At 40.6% G+C, this 23233-nt stretch overlaps 2 protein-coding genes across 2 annotated transcripts in view; one reads left to right on the top strand and one right to left on the bottom strand.

The window, feature by feature from the left end:
• The first annotated feature begins 230 nt into the window (after positions 1-230).
• On the top strand, positions 231-17504 carry LOC139415271 (mitotic interactor and substrate of PLK1-like). The gene is made up of 6 exons (XM_071163264.1): positions 231-419; positions 2347-2512; positions 13072-15490; positions 16151-16413; positions 16682-16720; positions 16835-17504. The coding sequence occupies exons 2-6, from the start codon at positions 2453-2455 to the stop codon at positions 16967-16969; spliced, it is 2916 nt and encodes a 971-aa protein (XP_071019365.1). The 5' UTR covers positions 231-419; positions 2347-2452; the 3' UTR covers positions 16970-17504.
• Positions 17505-19678: 2174 nt separating this feature from the next.
• The window catches only part of LOC139368279 (microtubule-associated protein 1S-like), a 50620-nt gene continuing 47065 nt past the window's right edge, over positions 19679-23233 (bottom strand). The window contains exon 7 of the mRNA XM_071107049.1: positions 19679-23061. Within this exon, the coding sequence (XP_070963150.1) occupies positions 22906-23061 (156 nt within the window). The 3' untranslated portion in view covers positions 19679-22905. The remainder of the gene's footprint in view (positions 23062-23233) is intronic.

Genomic DNA, 23233 nt, shown 5'->3' with positions numbered 1-23233 from the left:
GGTCAGCAGCATTCCAACGCAATTATCAGCAACACACACATGGCAGCTGCTGAAAAAACTAAGGAGCAGTCACGCCACCCCTCCCCCACAACAACTCTTAAATTCTTCTGCACTAGCAGCTTTGATGGACAGGGGTTGAGGGGGGTTGATGGAGGGGGCGAGTGACAGATACTGTGTGGGGGGGAGGGCCTTGGGGGGTGAGGAGGGTTACAGGGAGGGGTTTGGTCAGGGCCAAACCCAGGACCAAAACACCAGTGGAGCCCGGAAGACCCAGCTCTTAGGCCTGACACACTGGAGGCTATGAGGGGGGCACAGATCCAGACGGTGCTAGATTATCTGCCTGAGAGGAGCCGGGGGTGGAATGAAGAACACCTGTTGGAGAACCCAGAGGTCTAGGAGGGGAGGTCTAGAACCGGGAGGTGAGTTACAGAATGGGGGGGATTACTGAGGTATGGAATGGAACTACTCTTCTTACAATCATATAATGTAAGGAGATAATTATTCTCCATCTATGTAGAATTCTTTATTGAATTTTCATTTAGAATATTGGGGACTTTTTGTATTTGTATTAATTAGGGATCCCCATTGGCTGCTACCAAAACAGCAGCTATTCTTCCTGGGGTGCAAACACATTAAGGCACTTACATCACACATAAAACAAAAGATAAAACAGTACATCATATACAATTATTACACCACTACATATCTACAATATAAAATGTACAAAATCACCATACAACAATATTACAATGTAAGTGTATGTAGAGCGTGTGTGTTAGCGCTTGTGTGTGTATGAGTGTGTCTGTACCTTTGTGTGTGTCTCTTCACTGTCCCTGCTGTTCCATAAGGTGTATTTTTACATGTTTTTTAAAATCTGATTCTACTGCTTGCATCAGTTACCTGATGTGAAATAGAGTTCCATGTAGTCATGGCTCTATGTAGTACTGGGTGCCTCCCATAGTCTGTTCTGATTGTGAAGAGACCTCTGGTGGCATGTCTTGTGGGTTATGCATGGGTGTCTGAGCTGTGTGCCAGTAGTTCAAACAGACAGCTCAGTACATTCAGCTTGTCAACACTTTTGACAAAAACAAGTAGTGATGAAGTCAATCTCTCTTCCACTTTGAGCCATGAGATATTGACATGCATACCATTCATATTAGCTCCCCGTGTACTTTTAAAGGCCAGCTGTGCTGCCCTGTTCTGTGCCAATTGTAATTTTCCTAAGTCCCTCTTTGTGGCACCTGACCACACGACCGGACAGTAGTCCAGGTGAAACAAAGCTAGGGCCTGTAGGACCTGCCTTGTTGATAGTGTTGTTAAGAAGGCAGAGCAGTGCTTATTATGGACAGACTTCTCCCCCATCTTAGCTACTGTTGACAGTTTACAATCCAGGCTTACTCCAAGCAGTAAAGTCACCTCAACATGCTCAATTTCCACATTATTCATTACAAGAGTTAGTTGAGGTTTAGGGTTTAGTGAATGATTTTTCCCAAATACAATGCTCTTAGTTTTGGAAATATTAAGGACAAACTTATTCTTTGCCACCCATTCTGAAACGAACTGCAGCTCTTTGTTAAGTGTTGCAGTCATTTCAGTCGCTGTAGTAGCTGACATGTATTGTGTTGAGTCATCCATATACATAGACACACTGGCTTTACTCAAAGCCTGTGGCATGTCATTAGTAAAGAATGAAAAAAGTAAGGGGCCTAAACAGCTGCCCTGGGGTATTCCTTATTCTACCTGGATTATGTTGGACTCTTCCATTTAAGAAAACCCTCTGTGTGTTGTTAGACACATAACTCTTTATCCACAATATAGCAAGGGCAGTAAAGCCAAAACACATATGTTCTTCCAGCAGAAGACTATGATTGATAATGTCAAAAGCTGCACTGAAGTCTGACAAAACAGCACCCCACAATCTTTTTATCATCAATTTCTCTCAGCCAATCATCAGTCAGATGTTTGTTAAATGTCCTTCCCTATAAGCGTTGTGAGGTGTGTTCAGTGAAAGTTTGCAGTAATCGTGGCTGAAAATATTAGCCTGCAATACAGGTTTGGGTGGAGAAACATACCAAGTGTACAAAGATATTGAAACCTTTCAATATGCTGATGTAAGAAGGGCTTTAGAAATACATTTGATTCGATTTGATTTCAAGCGTGTACATTTTTTAATTTCCAAATGAAGAAATGATAAAATATTAAAGACAATAAATAACCAAAATAGGTAACCATCAGTTTCACCAAAATGTTTGTTTAATCAAGAATGTTTTATAGTAAAAACAAAAAAAGAAGGCCCTCAATCTCATCAAATGTAATGTTCTGTCTCCTCTCTCTCTCTCTTCTCAGAGGGCCTGAGTTGAACTTGATTGCCCCCTGCACCTAGCCTTGGATCCTGTTACATAGAAGGCTGCCGAACACATTTACCAACACGCTGGAACATACACTCTGCAGTATGTTCAAGTACACCCCTCATTGGCAGGTGCTGTGTAGCAGCATGGAGCATGAGACCAAGGTAAGACAACCCTTACCACAAACACAAAAGACAAAATGACCATTGTGGTTGAAACAAAAGAAAATCCTGATTGTAGGCTACCAATTTGTTTTGCCTTGACATCATTCTAGATGTTGCCTCATTTACCAACAATCAACAGTTTTGGATCTTCATTGTTTGAGTTTTTTGTACCATTACAGCCTACAATATTCTCATGTTTTCCATGCTCTTGTGCAAAAACTACGCCGATCATCATTGACTTAAAAGCAATTTTGGACAAATACATCTCAATAGTGCCCACTTTAATGTCTGTCACATGTTACATCTGTCACGCATTTGATTCCTAGAAGTTCAATCATAGGGATATAAAGTAGATATGCCTCTACAATCACAAACATTTATTTTCATTAGTAAGCTAAAATGAGATCCATATTAAAGGTCTTCATTCAGAGTGATAAAGTTGATTGAAATACTGTAATGATTAGTGTACATTCACATGCCAGCCACTAGAGAGCAGTAAACATATTCTCAGTCTGAACATCCCCATTTCTCCAAACTGCTCTGAATCTGATTCTAAATGGAAAGTCCTCTACTACCTACTTTGGCTTGGGCCCAAAAATGTTATCTTATTTTGGCCGTGTCTTAAAACTTTGAAGTAGTTTAATTTCCTCAATAAACACTGATTTATCACTGATTTATCTGAACTGGTCAGGTGAATGAATTATTTAGGGGATGTCTCCCACCTCTCTGGTTGTTCATATCAATGGCTGAATGAAGGTGGTTATAAGAAACAATTGATCAGTATCTATTGTACTACCTGGGTTTAATCACATAAACCATACAATACATTTTCTTTAAGTGGTGAAAAAACTATAGCAATCAGAAGTGGAATGGAGGTATAGAAAGGTACGTTTGAAAAGGTGTAAGTTTTTTTTGTCTTACAAGTCAATCACAAGTTTCTTTCCCTTAAGCTTTCTGAACTACTGCAGACCTGGCTCTGCCTGATGTCGTGTCCAGCCCCTGTTGAAGTGTTAGTGTCTCTTGACAAGAGTTTCATCTTGATTGATAAAATGTCTTGTAAAACATAAATGAAGCAGACTGGTGAGAGAGGGGCTCCACCTCTACCCAGGTAAGGATTGTAAAAAGTAATGAACATTTAGAACACGTAGGCCACTATGACTCAAGCTCTTCACTGGACTGTAGATAAGGCTGGGACATCCTCTTAGGTGAACTTCAACCCCAAAAGGAAGATGCTTCTGTAACAGTTCACAGGCAAGACTGATAATGATGATGCCTCAGTATTTGTAAACTGTGTTCTTTTCTGTTCTTACTTCCTTGTGAGACTGGTGATAGTTAAAGGGAATGGATACGTTTCCATAACACTGCATATCAAGTCATACCAGTGGTCATGAAGGGAAGGAGAAGCTTCTGTTGAAAGCACTCAACAGGAAATTACCTTACTCATTCCCTCTGGTCAGGGTTCTCCAACTCCAGTCCTGGAGAGTTGCTGGTTGAGCAGGCTTTAGTTTCAGTCTAGCACTAATTCACCTGTTTCATATGATCAATTAATCAAGGTCTTCAGTTTGGACCACAGTTCATTTATTCAGATGTGTTGATGCTGGGATGGAACAAAAGCCTGCACACCCAGCAGCTCTCCAGGAGTTATGGAGACTACAGGAGGTTAGGGTTGCTTCTCCTAAAGAGGTTGTCTGAGGTGGGAGGAAGGACTCAGACCTTACCAGAATATTCTGTTTTCTCTCACAACAAAACCACTCTAGGGGCTCTATTCCATCCTTATGCGTTAGCGGAGACTGCAGTTATGGTAAATGCTGCAGATGCCTGATCAATAGGAAATGACCTTTACATATCTAGCGCGTTATCTGTAACACTTCAGCGATAGAGATTGAATGGAGCCCCTACTTTACTTTGTTTCAGTACACAATTGTTTATAATAAGAGGGATCTCGGGTTATCTTGATTGATGATTGGCCTTGGAGAGGTTTAAAGGTTTCTCTCCTAGCTCCAGTTACTGATGTAGCGGTCTGTCAGTCGCATGTACTTTTCCCTCTTCTGTGAGAGGGTGGGACTCCAGTAGTTTACATGACATTGGCTGAACTTTGCCTGTGCTGTAAGGTGCTCAAAAGACCGTAATATATATATAGAGTTAGAGCGATAGATAGAAAGTGGGAGACAAGACATCAGACAGAGAAGAAAAACTGTTTGTCTTGTTCGCTGTATACCGCTTAAGGTAGGATTCATTACTTATTTTTTCTAAAATGATGTACTGTACAGTTTTCAGGTCAAATTCAATGTATTTCAACAGCATTATCGCTACTTACAATACAGATGTAGGATGTTAATTTGATCACCCTGTTGCATAACTTGCCTTCAATACAGGACATTTTACACTTAGTGTATTTGAGGTTTTAAAAGGTTTCTGAACTTTTCAGACTTGATTTTCCCTTATGAAAAATGTATCAACCCCTAGTAAAAATGTCCATTAATTATAATCCACATGATTATTCACATTTCCTGTTGTTGCAGGATTCTTTTCCTGCTGTAGCAAACTGGCTCAAATTAAGATCCTATATTCGTATTTTTCTATACACGTTTATTGTGGTGGCACCTTGTATGCCTCTGTCTCTGTAGCGACACAACCTATACACATAGGAGCACTCCAGTACATTGTTCCTTTACTAAATGTTTTTTGAATACTAGAGCTTTAATGAGAAGTTAGCATGGATGTCCTTCCAAGACATATTAACTGGTTTGACATCTGCATGGTCAATAGACATAAGCTGCAGTAGCAGTAAGTGGGTAAAATTACCTATGCGCTGTGATAATTGTGTTGTTTGCTCTATGACCTGCTAATTTATATGCCTTCCGACCGTGATATATAGGCCTAAAGGCCGAGACAACAAGAAGACACGGTGGCAGAATAAATTCAACCACACCTTCCCTTTATCACAAAACCGGACAGTACCCTCTGTCCAGTGAAGTCCAGAAAGCATATTGTATGTACAGTAACAGACAGTTACATGACCTACAGCAGGGTCAAGCAAGTTAACGTTTCCTACATTTTTGGATCACTAAACAGCTATTGATTTAGAAGCACAGAGAGTTACCACAAGTAACAAAGAAAACAGGAGCTGCCTCCACTATTCCAGCACCATTTAAACTTCAACATTTCAACATCATCAAATCACCTCTGCTTAGTCTAATAGAGTGACAACTAAAAGATACCCCCAAAAATCTAGTACAATCAGCGTAAGATAATATGATGTGGCTGTCCATTCGTGCAAGTAGAAAAACATGTTGACTCATTCTACTTGTAGAGAAACACCAATACCATCCTCCTCTATTTCATGTTGACGAAGCGGTCTATCACTCTGTCATACAGTAAGCGCTTTTATTTTTTGCTGTCTTAGGCTACCTGGCTAAAATGCTTGCTTGCTAGCCTAACTTACATTCATTGGCGAAGTTAGCTAGTTAACATTAGCCTTCTACATCTAGCTACATTTTTAACTTCCATCCTCTCAGGCCAGGGGCACAACAATGTATGAATTAATGGTTGGATCAGAGAATAGAGTAAAAGCACAAGTGCAAATCCCTATCTCCATCCATGACTAATTTAGGAAAGGGCCTATTTTAGCTAACTGGCTAGCCAGCCAGCGGAGGCCAACAACACAACGAGATGCAACAATTCAAGTTTTTCTGTCAATGATGTATGCTCTTAATGGAATTTGATAGGAGTGACGCCAAATCTAAGTTGGCTTCCCTTCAGTGGTGTAAAGTACTTAAGTATTTTTTGGGGGGTATCTGTACTTTACTATTTATATTTTTTACAACTTTTACTTTTACTTCACTACATTTCTAAAACTAATAATGTACTTTTTACTCCATACAGTTTCCCAGTTTAGTTTCACGCACTTATCAAGAGAACATCCCTACAGTACTACCTGATCTGGCGGATTCACTAAACAAAAACACTTAGTTCATAAATGATGTCTGAATGTTGGTGTGCCCCTGGCTATCCGTAAATTTAAAAAACAAGAAAATCGTGGTGTCTGGTTTGCTTAATATAAGGAATGTGAAATGATTTATACTTTTACTTTTGATACTTAAGTATATTTTAGAAATTACATCTACTTTTGATACTTAAGTTTATTTAAAACCAGATACTTTTAGACTTTTACTCAAATAGCATTTTACTGGGTGACTTTCACTTTTACTTTAGTTATTTTCTATTAAGGTATCTTTACTTTTATTCAAGTATGACAATTGAGTACTTTTTCCATCACTGCGTTCCCTTGACAGTTTTATTTTTTTGGGTGAGCCAGGACCATTCACAGTTGAGCTTGCTCAGTTTAGCTCAACGCTGGTTGGCACATTTTTATACTTTTTTTGTTTAAGGGAGACCAGATGCTTGCGGGCTTCCCTTGCCTGTCATACTCGTTTGGACCAGACAGCATCAGATAGATGGCCAACACGTAGAGAGACAGAGGGGCGCTGTTTCGCTCGCTCTGATGCTTTCTCCTGTGAGATACATTCAGCCTCTTGCGAATTGAAGGACAATTATAAAACATATATACAATTTTTTTGTTAGTTTTTTGGGGAAGCCTGACTTCCCTTGGCATCCATGAATACACACCACTGCTGCAGGGTATGACAACATTTATTTTGGTATTTCTTTTGGACAGTCATTGAGTAAATGTATCAGAATTGAATATGTCTAAAGGTTATAATCTGTGGCGAAATCGTCATTGCCCTTTTATACTTTTATACTTGCATTATCTTGAGTCTTTACAACTTTACAACTTGACTTTGGCCTTAGCTAATCCATGTCACAATGGGGTCATTTGTTGACAGGGTAATGGGGTAATTTGTTGACAGGGACTAATGTAAACACACACACTCACACAATTTGCTGTGCCTTCAGAAAGTATTCATACCCCTTGACTTATTCCACATTTTGTTGTGTTGCAGTCTGAATTCAAAATGTATTAACTAGATTTTCTGACCCATCTACAATCAATACCCCATAATGACTAAATGAAAACATGTAAACAATTTATTGAAAATTAAATACAGAAATATCTAATTGACATAAGTATTCACACCCCTGAGTCAATACATTAGAATCACCTTTGGCAGCGATTACAGCTGTAAGTCTTTCTGGGTAAGTCTCTAAGAGTTTTGCACACATGGATTGTACAATATTTGCACATTATTCTATTAACAATTCTTCAAGCTCTGTCAGATTGGTTAATACAAGACAACCATTTTCAAGTCTTGCCATAGATTTTCAAGCTGATTTAAGACAACACTGTAACTAGACCACTTGGGTCATTTTGGTAGCAACTTCAGTGCATATTTGGCCTTGTGATTTAGGTTATTGTCCTGCTGAAAGGTGAATTAATCTCCCAGTATCTGGTGGCAAGCAGACTAAACAAATCAAATGTATTTATATAGCCCTTCCTACATCAGCTGATATCTCAAAGTGCTGTACAGAAACCCAGCCTAAAACCCCAAACAGCAAGCAATGCAGGTGTAGAAGCACCAGGTCTTCATGTAGGGTTTTGCCTGTGCATAGCTCCATTCGGTTTATTTTTTATCCCAAAAAACTCCTCTGTCCTTAACGATTACAAGAATACCCATAACCAATGTTCACTCTAAGCTGCGAACATGCGCTGGCCTGCAGCTCCCCTCAGACTGCTGTGCAGAAGAAATATCAGCCCGCGCAGAGAAGCAAGAGATTGAACTTCACTCAACTTTCTAGAGTTTTCCCCTTTAATTAACACTATCAATGTTTCGCTCTACTGTGCTCGAATCAACGCAATATTAGCCAATGTGACATACCGAACAAAATGATCTATGCAAGAGACTTAGTATGCAAAACTAACTGTGCAAGAGTTGCATTGGAGTAGGATTCTATTGCATTGACAGGCATGACTCAATTCCATACTCTACACAGACCGATGAAAAATAACCAATCAGAGCTGCAGTAGGCCTATATGCAAATAGCCATGGCCATATATGGATCTGTTCCATTCACTTTGAAATGTTTTGTGTTAATAGCATGAGTGGTCGGTCGCATGTAGATGCACTTGTTTTGGTGTCAAAACGAGAAATGCATGTAGCCACCTTTGATCATATTCTTTGCTAGTTAGTGAGTTATTAGCCATGTTTTAGCTAATTTCTAGTCAACAATGAGGGTGGTTGCTTCCTCAATGGGCACAAAATGTCTGCATTTTTAGCCATCTTTGAAAAGCAAGTCAGGCAAAGAGCTTTTTTATGTCGTAAAGTGTTGTATTTTGAGATGTATTGAATAAGCTAAGTAGCCAATAGGCAGAGGGTAACATACAGTGGGGCAAAAAAATATTTAGTCAGCCACCAATTGTGCAAGTTCTCCCAATTAAAAAGATGAGAGAGGCCTGTAATTTTCATCATAGGTACACTTCAACTATGACAGACAAAATGAGGAAAAAATATCCAGAAAATCACATTGTAGTATTTTTAATGAATTGAAGGAACATTGCCCATAACATGATGCAGCCACCACTATGCTTGAAAATATGGAGAGTGGTACTCAGTAATGTGTTGTATTAGATTTGCCCCAAACATAATACTTTGTTTTCAGGACAAAAAGTTAATTTATTTGCCATTTTTTTGCAGTATTACTTTAGTGCCTTGTTGCAAACAGGATGCATGTTTTAGAATATTTTTATTTGGTGCAGGTTTCCTTCTTTTCAAATTAAATCAAATTGTATTTGTCACTTGCGCCGAATACAACAGGTGTTGATACCTTACAGTGAATTGCTTACTTATAACCCCTTAACCAACAATGCAGTTTTAAGAAAAATAAGTGTTAAGAAAGTATTTACTAAAATAAACTGAAGTAGAAAATAATTTTTGGGGATAAATAACAAATAATTATTGAGCAACAATAAAATAGCGAGGCTATATATAAGGGGTACCGGTACAGAGTCAATGTGCGGGGGGCACAGGTTAGTCGAGGTAATTGAGGAAATATGAACATGTAGGTAGAGGTAAAGTGACAATGCATGGATAATAAACAGAGTAGCAGTAACTGTTTAAAGTGACCATTGGCCTTATGGTGAAATCTCCGGAAACTGAATTAGGAAAGACGTATGTTTGTAGTGTCTTGGTGTATTTATACACCATCCAAAGTGTAATTAATATAGTATTATTATTATTAATTAATAGTCCATGCAATTTATTATATGAACTGAACTTATTTAGGCTTGCCGTAACAAAGGGGTTGAATTCTTATTGACTCAAGACATTTCAGCTTTTCATTTTTTATTAATTTGTAAAACACAACTCCACTTTGAAATTATGTGGTATGGTGTGTAGGCCATTGACAAAAAAATATCAATTTATTCCATTTCATATTCAGGCTGTAACATGACAAAATGTGGAAAAAGTCAAGAGGTGTGAATACATTCTGAAGGCACTGTATGTGTTACTATATTTGAGAACTTTTTGGGGACCAACAATTTATTCCCATTCAAAAACCTACATTCCCTAACCCTAAACCATAACCTTAACTCCAAACCCTAACGTTAACCCCTAACCCTAATTCTAACCCTAACCCCTAAACCTAATTCTAACTCTAAACCTGACCCCTAACCCCTAATCCTAAAATAACTTCCTTTTTTTTTTTTCTTCTTTTTTTTACAAATGACAACCGGCAAATTGTCCTCACATCTCAGAATTTTTGTTGGTTTACTATTCTTGTGATGACTTCTGGTACTCACAAGTACACAGACACACACACGCGAGGAGACTTGTGTATCTCTCAGCCAATGAGCAAAGGACAAAGGAGCCGATTCCAGGAAGTATCACTAAAATGAGCTTATCAGGGGTACACAGTCCACTGTTACACACGTGGTCACACACATACTTAAGGCTGCCTTAGAACTCTTGGGACAGTACATAATGCACTGACAAGCAGTTACATATTTAGGTTATCTTAGCAGTTACCATCACTCACAAAACTTTATCGCTCTACTTTTCAGACGGTCTAATGTACCCATAAAGTTATGTTAAAATTCAAAATGGCCGTATATTTGCTGAAGAGCGTATTCTGGATTGAGCCAAAAGTCTTGGAATCTCAGTGAAGGTTTGGACTTGGTTTACTCCTGAAAGGCCAATTTGTCTAGTATTGTGCACCTGACATGATTGGTTACAGTAAATGCTTATGTGTGCATATCGGTGTCAGCAGGGTTACAATGATGAGAATCAGGGGTGGACTGGGACCAAAAATCGTCCCTGGGATTTCTAACGCATCAGCCCATTTTTTCCTTGACTCCCCCAAACTGGCCTATTTTTTTACCTCGAGGACCCCACACAGGACCATTTTTTCCCTTGAGGCCCCAATTATTAGCCAGATAATTATCATTTTGCAAATAAAAAAATAAGACAGATAGGCCACTAGGTTACAATTGGACCAGCCCATCAGGAATTTTCACATAAGTCAGTCATTTTCACATAATAAGTCTTTGCTAGGTAAATCTCCACCTTCTCAGCTCACTGGTCACCATAGCAACACCCAACCGTAGCATGCGCTCCAGCAGGTATATTTCACTAGTCATCCCCAAAGCCAACAGCTCCTTTGGCCGCCTTTCCTTCTAGTTCTCTCCTGCCTATGACTGGAACGAATTGCAACTTCACTGAAGTTGGAAACTTATATCTCCCTCACTAACTTTAAGTGTCAGCTGTCAGAGCAGCTTACCGATCACAGCCCATCTGTAAATAGCCCATCCAACCAACTACCTATCTCATCCCCATATGTGTTTTTGTTTTTCTGCTCTTCTGCACACCAGTATTTCTACTTGCACATCCTCATCTGCACATATCACTCCAGTGTAAATTGCAATTACTTCGCCACTATTGGCCTATTTATTGCCTTACCTACAAATGTTTCTATTGTGTTAATGACTATACGTTTGTTTACCCATGTGTAACTCTGTTGTTTTTGTCACACTGCTTTGCTTTATCTTGGCCAGGTCTCAGTTGTAAATGAGAACTTGTTCTCAACTGGCCTACCTGGTTAGGTAAAGGTGAAATTTAAATAATAATAATAAATAAATAATGCCAGATGACCAGTCTGCCCCTGATGAGAATGGTGAAATGTCTATTTAAATGACAGAATTTTGAACGGAGTGGAAGTTTCCAGGGGTTATAGAGTTGACTCATTAGCCAACATGCTTGAATAGCAGTCAGCATGGTACGTTATGCCATTGTGCCAAAAGTGTGTGACATTAAAATGATTGACAATTCAACCCGCCATTGCGTCCAGCATCCAGTGTAGTGAGTATTTTTTATACAGCTGTTAAATGAAGAAGGTATCTGTTTTCATTCCCAGGGAGTCTCTAATATCCTGCTCTAGTACCAGTACTCCCACAACCAGATGAGTTGTGTGAGAAAGGGGTGAACACATCCCTCTCTCATTCCCTCATCATGCTTCTACACATATCCTCTGACAAAACTAGGCAATTTGAAAGAGAATTGGAGCCTGACACTCTAGGTACATCGTATAGATGGCTGCAAATTCAGATTAAACCATTGCTTGAAGAAATTAAAAACTGCTTTGAGAAAGCCTTTTTTACTTGAATTTTAACCACAATTTGCATCACCATTGAGTGCAAATATGACTTGACTGTGGTTTCCTGAAACTCTCCATAAGTAAAAGGTCATATATAATCTCAACTGTAACATCAAAAGTATAAATATCTGATTAAGTTTAGGCACAGACTGTAGCAGAATGGTTTTGTAGATCTTCACAGCAATAGATCTGGTAACCTTCCATACAGAAACTGGATGATGTCACATGTTTTGCAGGTCTGCTGTAAAATGCATGGGAAATTGAGACATTGACTTCTCGATTCACGCTGAAAACCCCTGAGGTTAATACAGATTCATTACCTGACTCTGGCTTCATTGATCAATTTAAATTAACTTAAATCTGACCTGACTGCAGTCTTTTGTTACCAACTTAATATTTCTTACCTTCTTGACAAACACAAAAATCTGTATATTTGCGACCATCGCACACATTGGATTGCTCTAAATTGTACCAGTTTGAACATAAGGAGTTCTCATTTCATGACCTCTCTCCTTATCAGCTAGGTTTACTGTAAGGGTGGTGTCTCACTATCATGAGGTAGTAGGCATTGCATTTAAGCTATAAATGTTGACAATGATAGTGGCATTCCACAGCAAATCTCACACCATTCTCTCTTACACAAGTTTTTATTTCCCCTTTAAACAAATTCCTGTGAACCATAAAATGTTGAAAAGTGCTATGCAAGTAATTTCATTTTAGTGCACAATCTGTATTCTGTAGATATCTGTGAAGTGGGAACGACAGCCTTTGTCGTTATATGCAAAAACGTAACAATTCAAAAAATTTCTTTAAGATGTCTTTATGTTTAATTGTTAGAACTATCAGGACAGAGGTAGCCTTGTTTAATTGGTTAATACTGACAGGATACAGTTTCCTGTTGACTATTCAACTGTTTTGATCCATTTCCTTATTTCTTCTATTGGTTTCAGAGACTCTCAGTTGCCGCATCTGATGATTACCAGGATGTGTTGACCCAGAATGAGGGAGACCTGATAGGGTGCCACTCTCTCCTGCTTAGTGCCTCAGAAATCTCACTGTCTACACAGGAAGACACCACAACCCAAGGAACCACAGACAGCACACCCAGAAAGTGGCTGCTGCAGCCCATGTCACCCAAATTGGAGCAGACAACAGATCTTCGCACCATGCTCAGCCCCACCACGGACGAGCCCTTCAGCCTGGACCAGAGCTGGACCTACAACAGAAATGGCAACTCTTCTGCTTTCAGTTTAGACAGTATCTCAGTAAACCACACCCGGTCCACGGTTGTCGTATCTTCCCAGCAAAAAGAGGTGCAGGCCAGGCAGGTGGTGGTGTCGGAGGAAAACTGCGGCATCACCAGCGAAGACTGGCAAGCCAGCAGCTCTAGCAGTCCCAGCAGCACGGGCTCCTACTGCGGGTTCTACTCATTCGTGGACAATCCTGCAAGCCCAGAGGCAGAGCTGAATGAAGCCTGGACGGTGTCCCCGGAAAGGCAAGCCACCCTGAAAGAGGAACGCAGCTTCAAACTGCAGACGTATGTTGGTGGGAAGAAGCCAGGGAGTCTGTTTAAGGAGGACAAGGACTCCCGCTACCAGGTGAAAACAGACAACGGTGCCCAATTGAAGGCAGAGGAGGAGGAGAAGAAACTTGGGAAGGAGATCATGCATAGTCATGCCCCCCCAAAAACTGCCACCTACAAGGAACAGTGGAGTGCACTGAGCTTGTCACCCAACAAGCTGCTGGAAGGGTTCAGCTTGTGCTATGGTCCAACCAGTAGTAAATCTGAGCCCACACCAGCAGCCGAGGCTGGTACCATCGACAATGAGCAGATAAACTTCAGCGCAGCGCGAGAGCAGTTCCTAAAGATGGAACAGTCCAGGCTCAACCCCTTTCTGCAGAGTCCCAGCTCTCTAAAACCACAAGGAAGACGGTGGCAGTCAGAAAACAGCTTGCTATCACCAAAGAGTGCAAAAAAAGAAGACCACTCTACAGTATGGTTGAACCAAAGTCCGACACCAGTGAAACAGCAGGATGAAGGGGAAGTCATCACTGCCGGAAAGGTAACAGTGTACCGCACAGAGGAGAAGGTAACCAAGAGCCAGGGTAGTCTGCTTTATGACCTTGACTCTGGACTGGAGGATCTATCAGGGGACCCCAGTGTTGGCTACACAAGTGATGTAAGCATGTCCAATGACAACTCTCAACCAGAAAGCAAGGCCACCCAATCGGTAAGTGGTCACAGAGAGACGCCCATTGAGAGGGAGATTCGTATCACTCAGGAGAGAGAGGAGAGCCTTCGGAAATTGCGGGGTATTAAGCACACCGATGTCCAGGAGATGGTGGAGATCAAGACCAAGTATCTGCTCTCCCAGCCTGCACCACCACGGACACCTGTCAGGTCCAAAGAGAATAATCGGGTGAGCTTCTTCATCCAGCGCGAGATTGAAAAGGACAGCCAGAGGGAAGTGGACCTGATGCACCAGGGGAGAGTCCCAAGTCTGTATGACAGGGGAACTCCACAGGAACTGGAGGATAGGAAGAAGATCTTTGAGCTGCCAGACCAACCTGGAGCCAAGGAGAAGAGGAAAAGGGCTTGGTCTTCACCCAGGGTCAATGGGAGGAGTAGCAGCTCAGATAGGGAAGGATTCCCTTCCACTTGCTTCCCTAACCGGCACTCAGAAGAGACAGAGTTGTACATCAGCCACATGAACACCGCTCCAAGCGCCAATACCACCAGCAAAGGCTGGGGTTCAGATTCCCAAGACTTCACCAGAGTACTGCCAAGTAGCCTCCCAGAGGAGAGTGTTACATTGAAAGGCCATGAGACCACAAAGGCGGCAAGCTCTAAAGTCACAATAGTGGTGAAGACGACAAGTACTAGCGAAATAGTAAATGACCCATCGTGGTTAGTGCAAAGAAAGGAGCCAGTTCCAGCCAAAAGCTCCTCAGCTAAAGAAGCCTCCTTTTCGTACTCTCCGTCCTCCCCTACACCCACTGCTTCTGCAGTTCAGGGGTCTGAGCCGAATGATAAGCTTTTTCAAACCTGGAGGGCGCACCTGACTTCTGGTAGCCCGAGACCTCAAAGACCAAATGCTCCAGATGTTATCCAGAAGGAGATTGAGCAGGATCTAAAACGCGAGCAGGAGCACCGGGAACTCCGGGAATCCTGTGGCCTGTCCGCCTCTATGGAAGGAAACCTGGACTGTGTAGGACGAGACGCTAAAGACACACATCAATCGCAAAGCCTGCAAAGGGTCATCGTGGAACAGGAAGACTCTGTCTTCTATGAGAGCCCTTCACTTCTTGTAGAGCAGACAAGCTTGACCAGACGGCCCTCTTCCTTTATCACTCCAGTATCAATGCTAGGTAGGATGGTACATTAATCCATAGACAAATCTATACAATTACATAAAGTTACAAGACAATATAACACAGGAACAATTCATGATGGCAATATCTTTTACATGTTTTTGGCTTGATTTAAGTAACTCTCTGCATGCTTCATCTGTGATGTTGATGCATGCAGACTGGATGTTGCATTAAAGTCTTGTTTACTGATGGTTTTCTTAGACTGGAGGAAATGACAAGCTTAATTAGAACTTGAACTTCGGTCATATATGGGGAGAGGAAGCAAAGCTGTGTTACCAGCCATGATTAACCATTAACACGGAGCAAAACAGATCGCTGTGAGGGTGTTGAATAGTTTCTCCAGTTGGGTTTTTGGTGCTTTTCTTTAGAGTTAATGCACTGACATTTAGTGGTTAACATCACTGTACAGTCACTCACATTATGGCAAGATAATATGAAATACCAGTGTCCATTTTCATAGGGAGTCAGACAGGTGTACAATGGTAAAAATACAATTATCATTATGTAGTTTCATCAGGAGAGCAACTTTCTCTGGGGACCAAAGTTGCACCCCTGAGTTTCATGTTGCATTCAATTTACATTTAAAATGTAGTCTATTAATAACGCAATTACAAACATGTGTTAACTCTGTTTCTTTCATTATCCCCTCCCTTCCAGATAAAACAGACAGCGCAGCTCCCTTTTCCCCTTCCATTCGTCCCACTGCCCGACTTCCCTCCTTTTCCATAGTGACCGCCCTGCCATGGGGCTGTCCAAGGCCCACCTCCCCCGTGGATAGCAGGGTTTCCCCCATGTTGCCTGCCAGCCCATGGGCAGAGACAGGTGGCTCCCCTGGGACACCCACACAAAAGGGCCTGACCGAGACATTGCTAGAGGATTTTGAGGAGAGGAGAGTCAAACTGAAGCTGGAAGAGAACGCTGTAAGTGAGAAAAGACTAGTTGGACACAGAGGGTGTTGTTGATATCTTTGGACACATTGAACATTCATTATAGACACACATAAGACAAAAACATTTAGGCACACAGTTTAGAAAAAAATACAGCAATGCAATACGCCTACAAAAAAAAGCATACAGATAGTGATGGAGAAACCGAGTACATCTTATGAGTTGAGTCATCTCACAGGTTTTATATACCACAATGATAGCTGGTTGCTAATTTGGAAAATGCATTTTGTGTTTCCTGCAGTATGCAGGAATTCAGTGCATTGATGATGTGAATAATGAGGTAAGTGGTTGATCCTCTCTCTGTTGATGTGTGTTTAATCATTGGTCATTTGTCTCAGAGAAGGACCTTTAGCACAGGTCCAATATGACATTGCTGCTATTTCCTCAATTTCAGGTCTTGGAGGCCACCCGGATCACCAGGCACAAAAACAAGCGGGCACTGCGCTGGGAGGCTGGTGACTACACCAACGAGTACCAGTCCTCTCCCCTGGAGGGCATGGTGAGAGAGGGCAGAAAGGAGAAGAGATGAAAAACAGTCATCTTAGGGTTGTCCCATCTCAGCACATATGAATATACGCTCTGACTACACACTACCAAACCTGCTGGACATATTGATTGGTCCACTTTGTGATAAACTCCTCATCCATCAACATCAGCCACCTACTAGAGCAGGTGACCTTCCACGATTTAAAAGAAAAAAGACAAGTGAACTGAAAAAAAATATTCAATAAAGACAGGACAAGTTTTAAATGCCATCGGAGGTGGATTGCAGGAAGGGAATTTAAGAGGAGTTCTGTGCCTGCTAAGAATGCACATTAGCGTATGAGTTATTTTTAAGTCTGGCAGTCACTGGCTGCTAGGTAACTTTGATTAGGCCTATCCGCCTTCAAATGACTGCATAGAAAATAAATGACAGAGCTATTTTTGTCTTGTCAGTTGTGCTTTGCAAAGCAAAAACAAGCAAGAAACCATCAGATATCCATGATGTACGGTTGGTTATATGATTCAAATTTCCAAACCAATATCCAATCCAATGAAGCACTTGCAGTACCGTCTTCTAGAAATGTTGACATTTGTCTGATTATTATATTAATTAAGAGCTACAGCAGATAGCAGTATGTTTGTGTTCTTAATTTGACTTGAATGTGCTTTGACAGCAGAAATGAGTATAAAACTTCTGACCTAACTGGTCAGGTCCTTATTGCCTTTCTTAGGGCTCGATTCAATCCGTATCACGTACAATCTGCAGTGTAGCGTGATTGAAATTGAAAAGGCAATGTTAACGCAGTCAACTACATTCATAGTAAATGCTGCACGTCGGCTCAATCGGAAATGACGGTACCTTTACATTTTAATTGTGCCATCTTCTGTGACATGGATTGAATCGAGCCCTTGTGAGATATGTACAGTTAGAAAGATTCCTTGCTTACCAGTCGGCTACTGTATATGACAAACAAGTTTGATCACACTCTAAACCTGACTGTTTGCAACATGACAAGACATGCTTTTTATATAGACTATTGTAAGAGATACTGCTGAAAATAGGCCAGTAATGTAGATCTTATAAGAGATTCAACTCTGCTACATTTGGTGGCAATGGTGGGATCCACTACTTATACAAGCGGTGACGTCAAATCGGATGCAATGTGGAAGTTGATCAAATGATAGTGAATCTCAAACTATCAAATGGGGTAAAACGTCGCCATCTGCTGGGTAGACAATTGAACTGCTTGTAGGGGATTTGAGAGTGTCGCTGTAAAGTTAAAACATATTTAATCCCCATTTACACCTTGCATTAACATGATAGTCCAATTGTAGGAATACATCTCGTCTGAAAAAAGTAGAGATGAGTTATACTTCATGGGTTTGAAGGACAATGATGTATCCCAATTTCACCCACATTCATGCATCAGTGTGCCTGTACCCTAAAGCTGTTGCATTATAGGGAACTGCTAAGCCCCACACAAACCAAATCCTCCCCCACCCCCCATGACCTTCCCCTCTAATTTGTTTGAGAAAGAGGACAGAGGACACAAGGAATTGAGGAGAGACTGCAGTCGATTTTAAAAGTGAGTCAAGTCTAACGGATCTACAAATCACCTTAGATCATAAATAACTACAATTGTTTTTTCAGTCGGTCATAATTTAGCTATGAAAAATCACAGTTTTGATGCTCTTGAACACTGCCAATAATTTACTTTCTCATTCCAGCCGGGATTCAATCCGACCGTATATGGTCGATCGACAATGCAGCTTTAAAAGGTAGATGCCGATTGAGTCATTGCAGCTTTGCCCGTGAATATGAAAAGCTGCAATGCCTCGAACCCACAATTGGATAGAATCCCGACCTCAAATGTTTGACAGCACTGGCAGAACGAATGTGATTGGTTGGATGAAAGCTCAGTGCGCAGAGCTAAGAGTGACAGGTCAGTAGATGGAGTTTACAGGTAAGAGTCAAATAAAGAAAAGGCTCTCAGGGAGGGAGGTTGGAGGGCGCAAGGTCGCCAGTTTAAATACCATTGTGGCTTTTGTTTCCCAACCTTAAAAATACTTAACTAATCACATTTCTAATCTACTGGCATTCTAAATGACTTGAGTGCTTCATATGTGAAAAGAGAACTGCTGGCGCAGTGGACTAGGCACTGGGAAAGGGACCAGAAGGTCCCAGGTCCTAATCTTGCCTCGCTTTCATAGATCAAATAAATTTGTTCTATACTATTGTCTCTCTCTTTGTCAACAACTTGCCACATTTCATCCACTGCAGTGCTAGCTAGCTGTAGCTTATGCTTTCAGTCCTAGATTCATTCTCAGATACTTTGATTGGGTGGACACCATGTCAGTTCATGTTGCAAGAGTCCTGATAGGTTGGAGGATGTCCCCCGGAAGTTGTCATAATTACTGTGCAAGTCTATGGAAGGGGGTGAGAACCATGAGTCTCCTAGGTTAGGAAATGAAATCAATTTACCCAGAGGAGGACGGAAGCTAGCGGTCCTCTGGCTACACCATGGCACTACCCTAGTGAATGCTGTTGAGGCTACTGTAGACCTTCATTGCAAGTGTTTTAATCAAGAATTTGGTGACAAGATTATATTTAGTACAGTTTTATCTAAAAAGGTTAACTTTTTACATGTTTTGCAATTTTTCTGAAATTCACTGAGGATGGTACTCCCCTTCCTCCTCTGAGGAGGCCCCACTGGTTGAAAGTCAGGGAAATAACACCAATTACAAAGAGCACAGATTTAGAAAAGGGGTATATTTATTGAAAAAGCAAAAAACTAAAATTAGTGTTTCTATACGGAATTATCTATCCACTGTCATTATCCAACTAACCCCCCCACCCACTTGACACTGGGGAAACCAGCAGTCTTTGGAAAATTTGACCAACATTCATAGCATTTACTGGGTGAAGTCCAGAAACTTGCAAGTGTGATGTGTGAACCACCAACAGGGTATGGACATAGACAAACATACATTTATAAGTGCAGGGGAAAAGAGGTGTATATAACTATGAAAAATACAGCACAACAAAAAAAACAATAGCATTAAAGAAATGTACTAACTCAAAATGTCCAAAGAGCAAGAGCATATGAACTTAAAATGTGTATATTTATTTTGGGGCCTGATTTACAGATTGGAACATTCGTTATGTGCTACTGTCACTTGTATTATGACAGAGGTATCTCATTCGAATACTTTTATTATAATGGCGCAGGGATGGAAACAGAGGCACAGAAATACAGGGCCAATGTTTAGAACTATTCCAATGAGCCAAATATACCACTGAACATTGCTTTCAAAATACACACATCTACAGAGATGGAGTACTCATATTTGTATCTGTGCCATTATAGAGTCTGACAATTTTCTTCTTCTTCAAAATTGGCAGTTCCCTCCTGATGACCCAATTGGACATGACTTCAACAGGGTCACCAGGAGCCAATGAAGTTGGAAATCCCATCCAGTTGACTACATTAAAATGGTGGAATCCCTCAGTGGCCCTGCCCATGCAATCCTTTTGGCCACAAGAGACCAGTAATTATCGATGAATACAGCTTTCAGAACAGCTAGCCAAGAAATGTTATGGACAGCAGAGGGCGTAAGAGCCACACAATATCCAAACCAATGCATTCAGAGTCCAAAAGCTGTGACAAATTGCGTATGTTAAATGGACATATCTTTACATGGACATGATGGGACTGATTTGTTATAGTCAAAGTTGAGTTAACGATGAGATAATTCTTAACTCCATTAGTGTGAAATATCTATCCAAATAAGTGACCAATGAAATGCAATCTATTTTCAATCATTTTTGCTCAGACTTATGGCTAGTACCAAAAAACATGCTGTTCTTTCAGAACAACAATGAGATCGGTTCTGCTTGCTCTGTCCTGCCATTGGCTTATATCATGTGAGCAGCCGGTTGCTAACCAAAGGTTTGCAAATGAAAGGAGCTACGCCACATTATTGATATATAAAAAGATAACTCAATAATTTAGGAAAAATGAATAAAATATAATTGTTAATGAATTGATAAGATAAAGGATTTTACATTCTTCTGTATGAAATAATTGGAATTCTATGATCTGCCTAAATGTGGCTGGCTGCACACACCCTTTCACATGAAGACGTCTTCAAATGTACAGTGATGCTCTGGATGAGCGATGGCATTAGCTTGCTTTAATACCAGATGTGATTACATTAAACTGATATTTCACATCAAACTTACAAACTAACAAAAGAAAACACGAGATCTGCATGCTTGTATAACTCTGCATGCAACAAAAACTTGAGTAATAATAAATGTTAAAATCCTTTCATAATCCTTCTTGTATAAAATGAAAATATCCTTCGCAATAAAGAGCATTATAACCCAGTGAGTGCTTGGTCCACATGTAATATTGTGGGCATGGTTGTGCAAGCCTTGGTGGCATGCATTTGGACCCAATCTGTTTTGATATAGGTTAAAAGTGTCCACATTCCCAGATAGCTGTCTACTGTACATTCTACTGCTATTAACTGAATACACAAACGATTGCTGATATAACAGATTTTTCTTTCTAGTTAAACATCTGTTTTAGCATTTATTCACTTCTGCACAATAATAAACCACTGAGATAAATGTAACGTACTTCTCATGACTTCCCTATTAGCATATCTAAGTATCCCTCTTCAGTGAAGCTTACCCTCTATTGCACATGTGACATACATTTACAATTAGAAGAACATCTGGTCTTGGAGAGGGACTCAAATATGGGCTTGGATACAGTTGATATCCTGGGCACCAATGAAAAATATTATTGAATACAAACAAGATTGAGGGTTAGGGTCTTCTTGACTTTTGTCATAATCAGAAAGGCTAGACCTGCCGGCAGTAGACATCGTGTTTCACAAAAAACTGATTTATTAGTGTGGAAATATACTGTAGCGTTTACACTTAATTCAGTGTCCTTTCTAATGAAATAACTACTAAGTAGTAAAACTAATTCAGTCATGAGTTTGTACATAAAATACTGCATTTCTTATTGCCTTCCATCAACCAATATGTATTAGTATTTCATTTTAGTACAAATCATTACCTAGAATGTACCGAGTTATTTCATTTAAAAAGACAATGTCAAAATTGTATCCCCATACAGTATCTACTCTACATGAAGGGTTAAAGTGACTGATATAAATGTTCTACAAATTTTTTTTTATTGAAACTTGGACACTTTTGTCAATGTTCGGGTAATTCTTCTGTTCACATGCATATCATTACCTGCAAAGACATTGTCCATCTCCTCAATGTTCATAGACAGTCTATGAAACTAAAATGGGATGCAGAAACATGTTGTCCTTCAGTAAGTGCTAAGGTCTCATGTTTTACCAGTGCACCAGGAGACATCTGTCCCATATTCACCTCCTCACACACAACCTCTGCCTTTTAACATTGATAACTGTGCAAATGGGTGTAGGCCTAAATATACCTATGAAATGTTTTACGGATGAAATAATCGTTGAAGGAAGAACTCATGAGTTCAGTCCCATTGAGGCAGAGGGTTTCCTACAGCTGTCGACTAGTCTCCTTTGAGCTGTCATGAATTTGGATCACAACTACCTGGCTAAATGGTAAGAAATGTGAGGACCTTCGATTACTATAGACAGTCTTTAAGCTCCACCTTACCTAGCATTCATAATGAACAACCTTTCTTCATGTTGGTAGACCAAAGACTCTTGGACATATTCATGTTCTGCCTCCATTTCCATGGCATAGACATACCCAAGACAAAGATGGGTCAGAGTGTTTGCTGGGGTCTTATGTATATTGATAAGATTGAAAGAATGAGTAAGGCCTGCTAATCCACCAGGCTATACTTGAAGCATGCTGGGGTGGGAAATCAGTTGTAGATGGGGGAAATTAGTCCATCCCAATTTAAGAGTGGGTGAGAGGGCAGGGATTTGTAGCTTCATCTCGTTTCACCCCTCTCAGAACTCCACTTTGCAGGCAGGGAAGGTCTCCTCCTGCATGGCCACAGTGCTGTTGCTGCCCAACACGGTAATACCCAGCTCTCTCTGCCTCTCATGGGTTTCCTGGTACCACTCGTGCATCGTCAGCGAGTCAAAGGTGGGGATCAGGGTCACCTGAGAGTGGAAAGGTAGAAGGGCAAATTCAAATGAGAACATAGTAGACATACTTAAAGGTAGACTCCGCGATATGACGTAGATGCAGAAAGTAAACAGCATAGTAGGTCAATTTCCACAACAACTAAGAGCATTGAAGTGTGAGGCTCAACTTCTCCACTGTTTTGGTACC

Source organism: Oncorhynchus clarkii, chromosome 1, assembly GCF_045791955.1.
Source record: "Oncorhynchus clarkii lewisi isolate Uvic-CL-2024 chromosome 1, UVic_Ocla_1.0, whole genome shotgun sequence".
Classification (NCBI taxonomy): domain Eukaryota; kingdom Metazoa; phylum Chordata; class Actinopteri; order Salmoniformes; family Salmonidae; genus Oncorhynchus; species Oncorhynchus clarkii.
The sequence above is the reverse complement of the archived record's forward strand: the minus strand, read 5'-3'. Positions and strand labels throughout refer to the sequence as shown.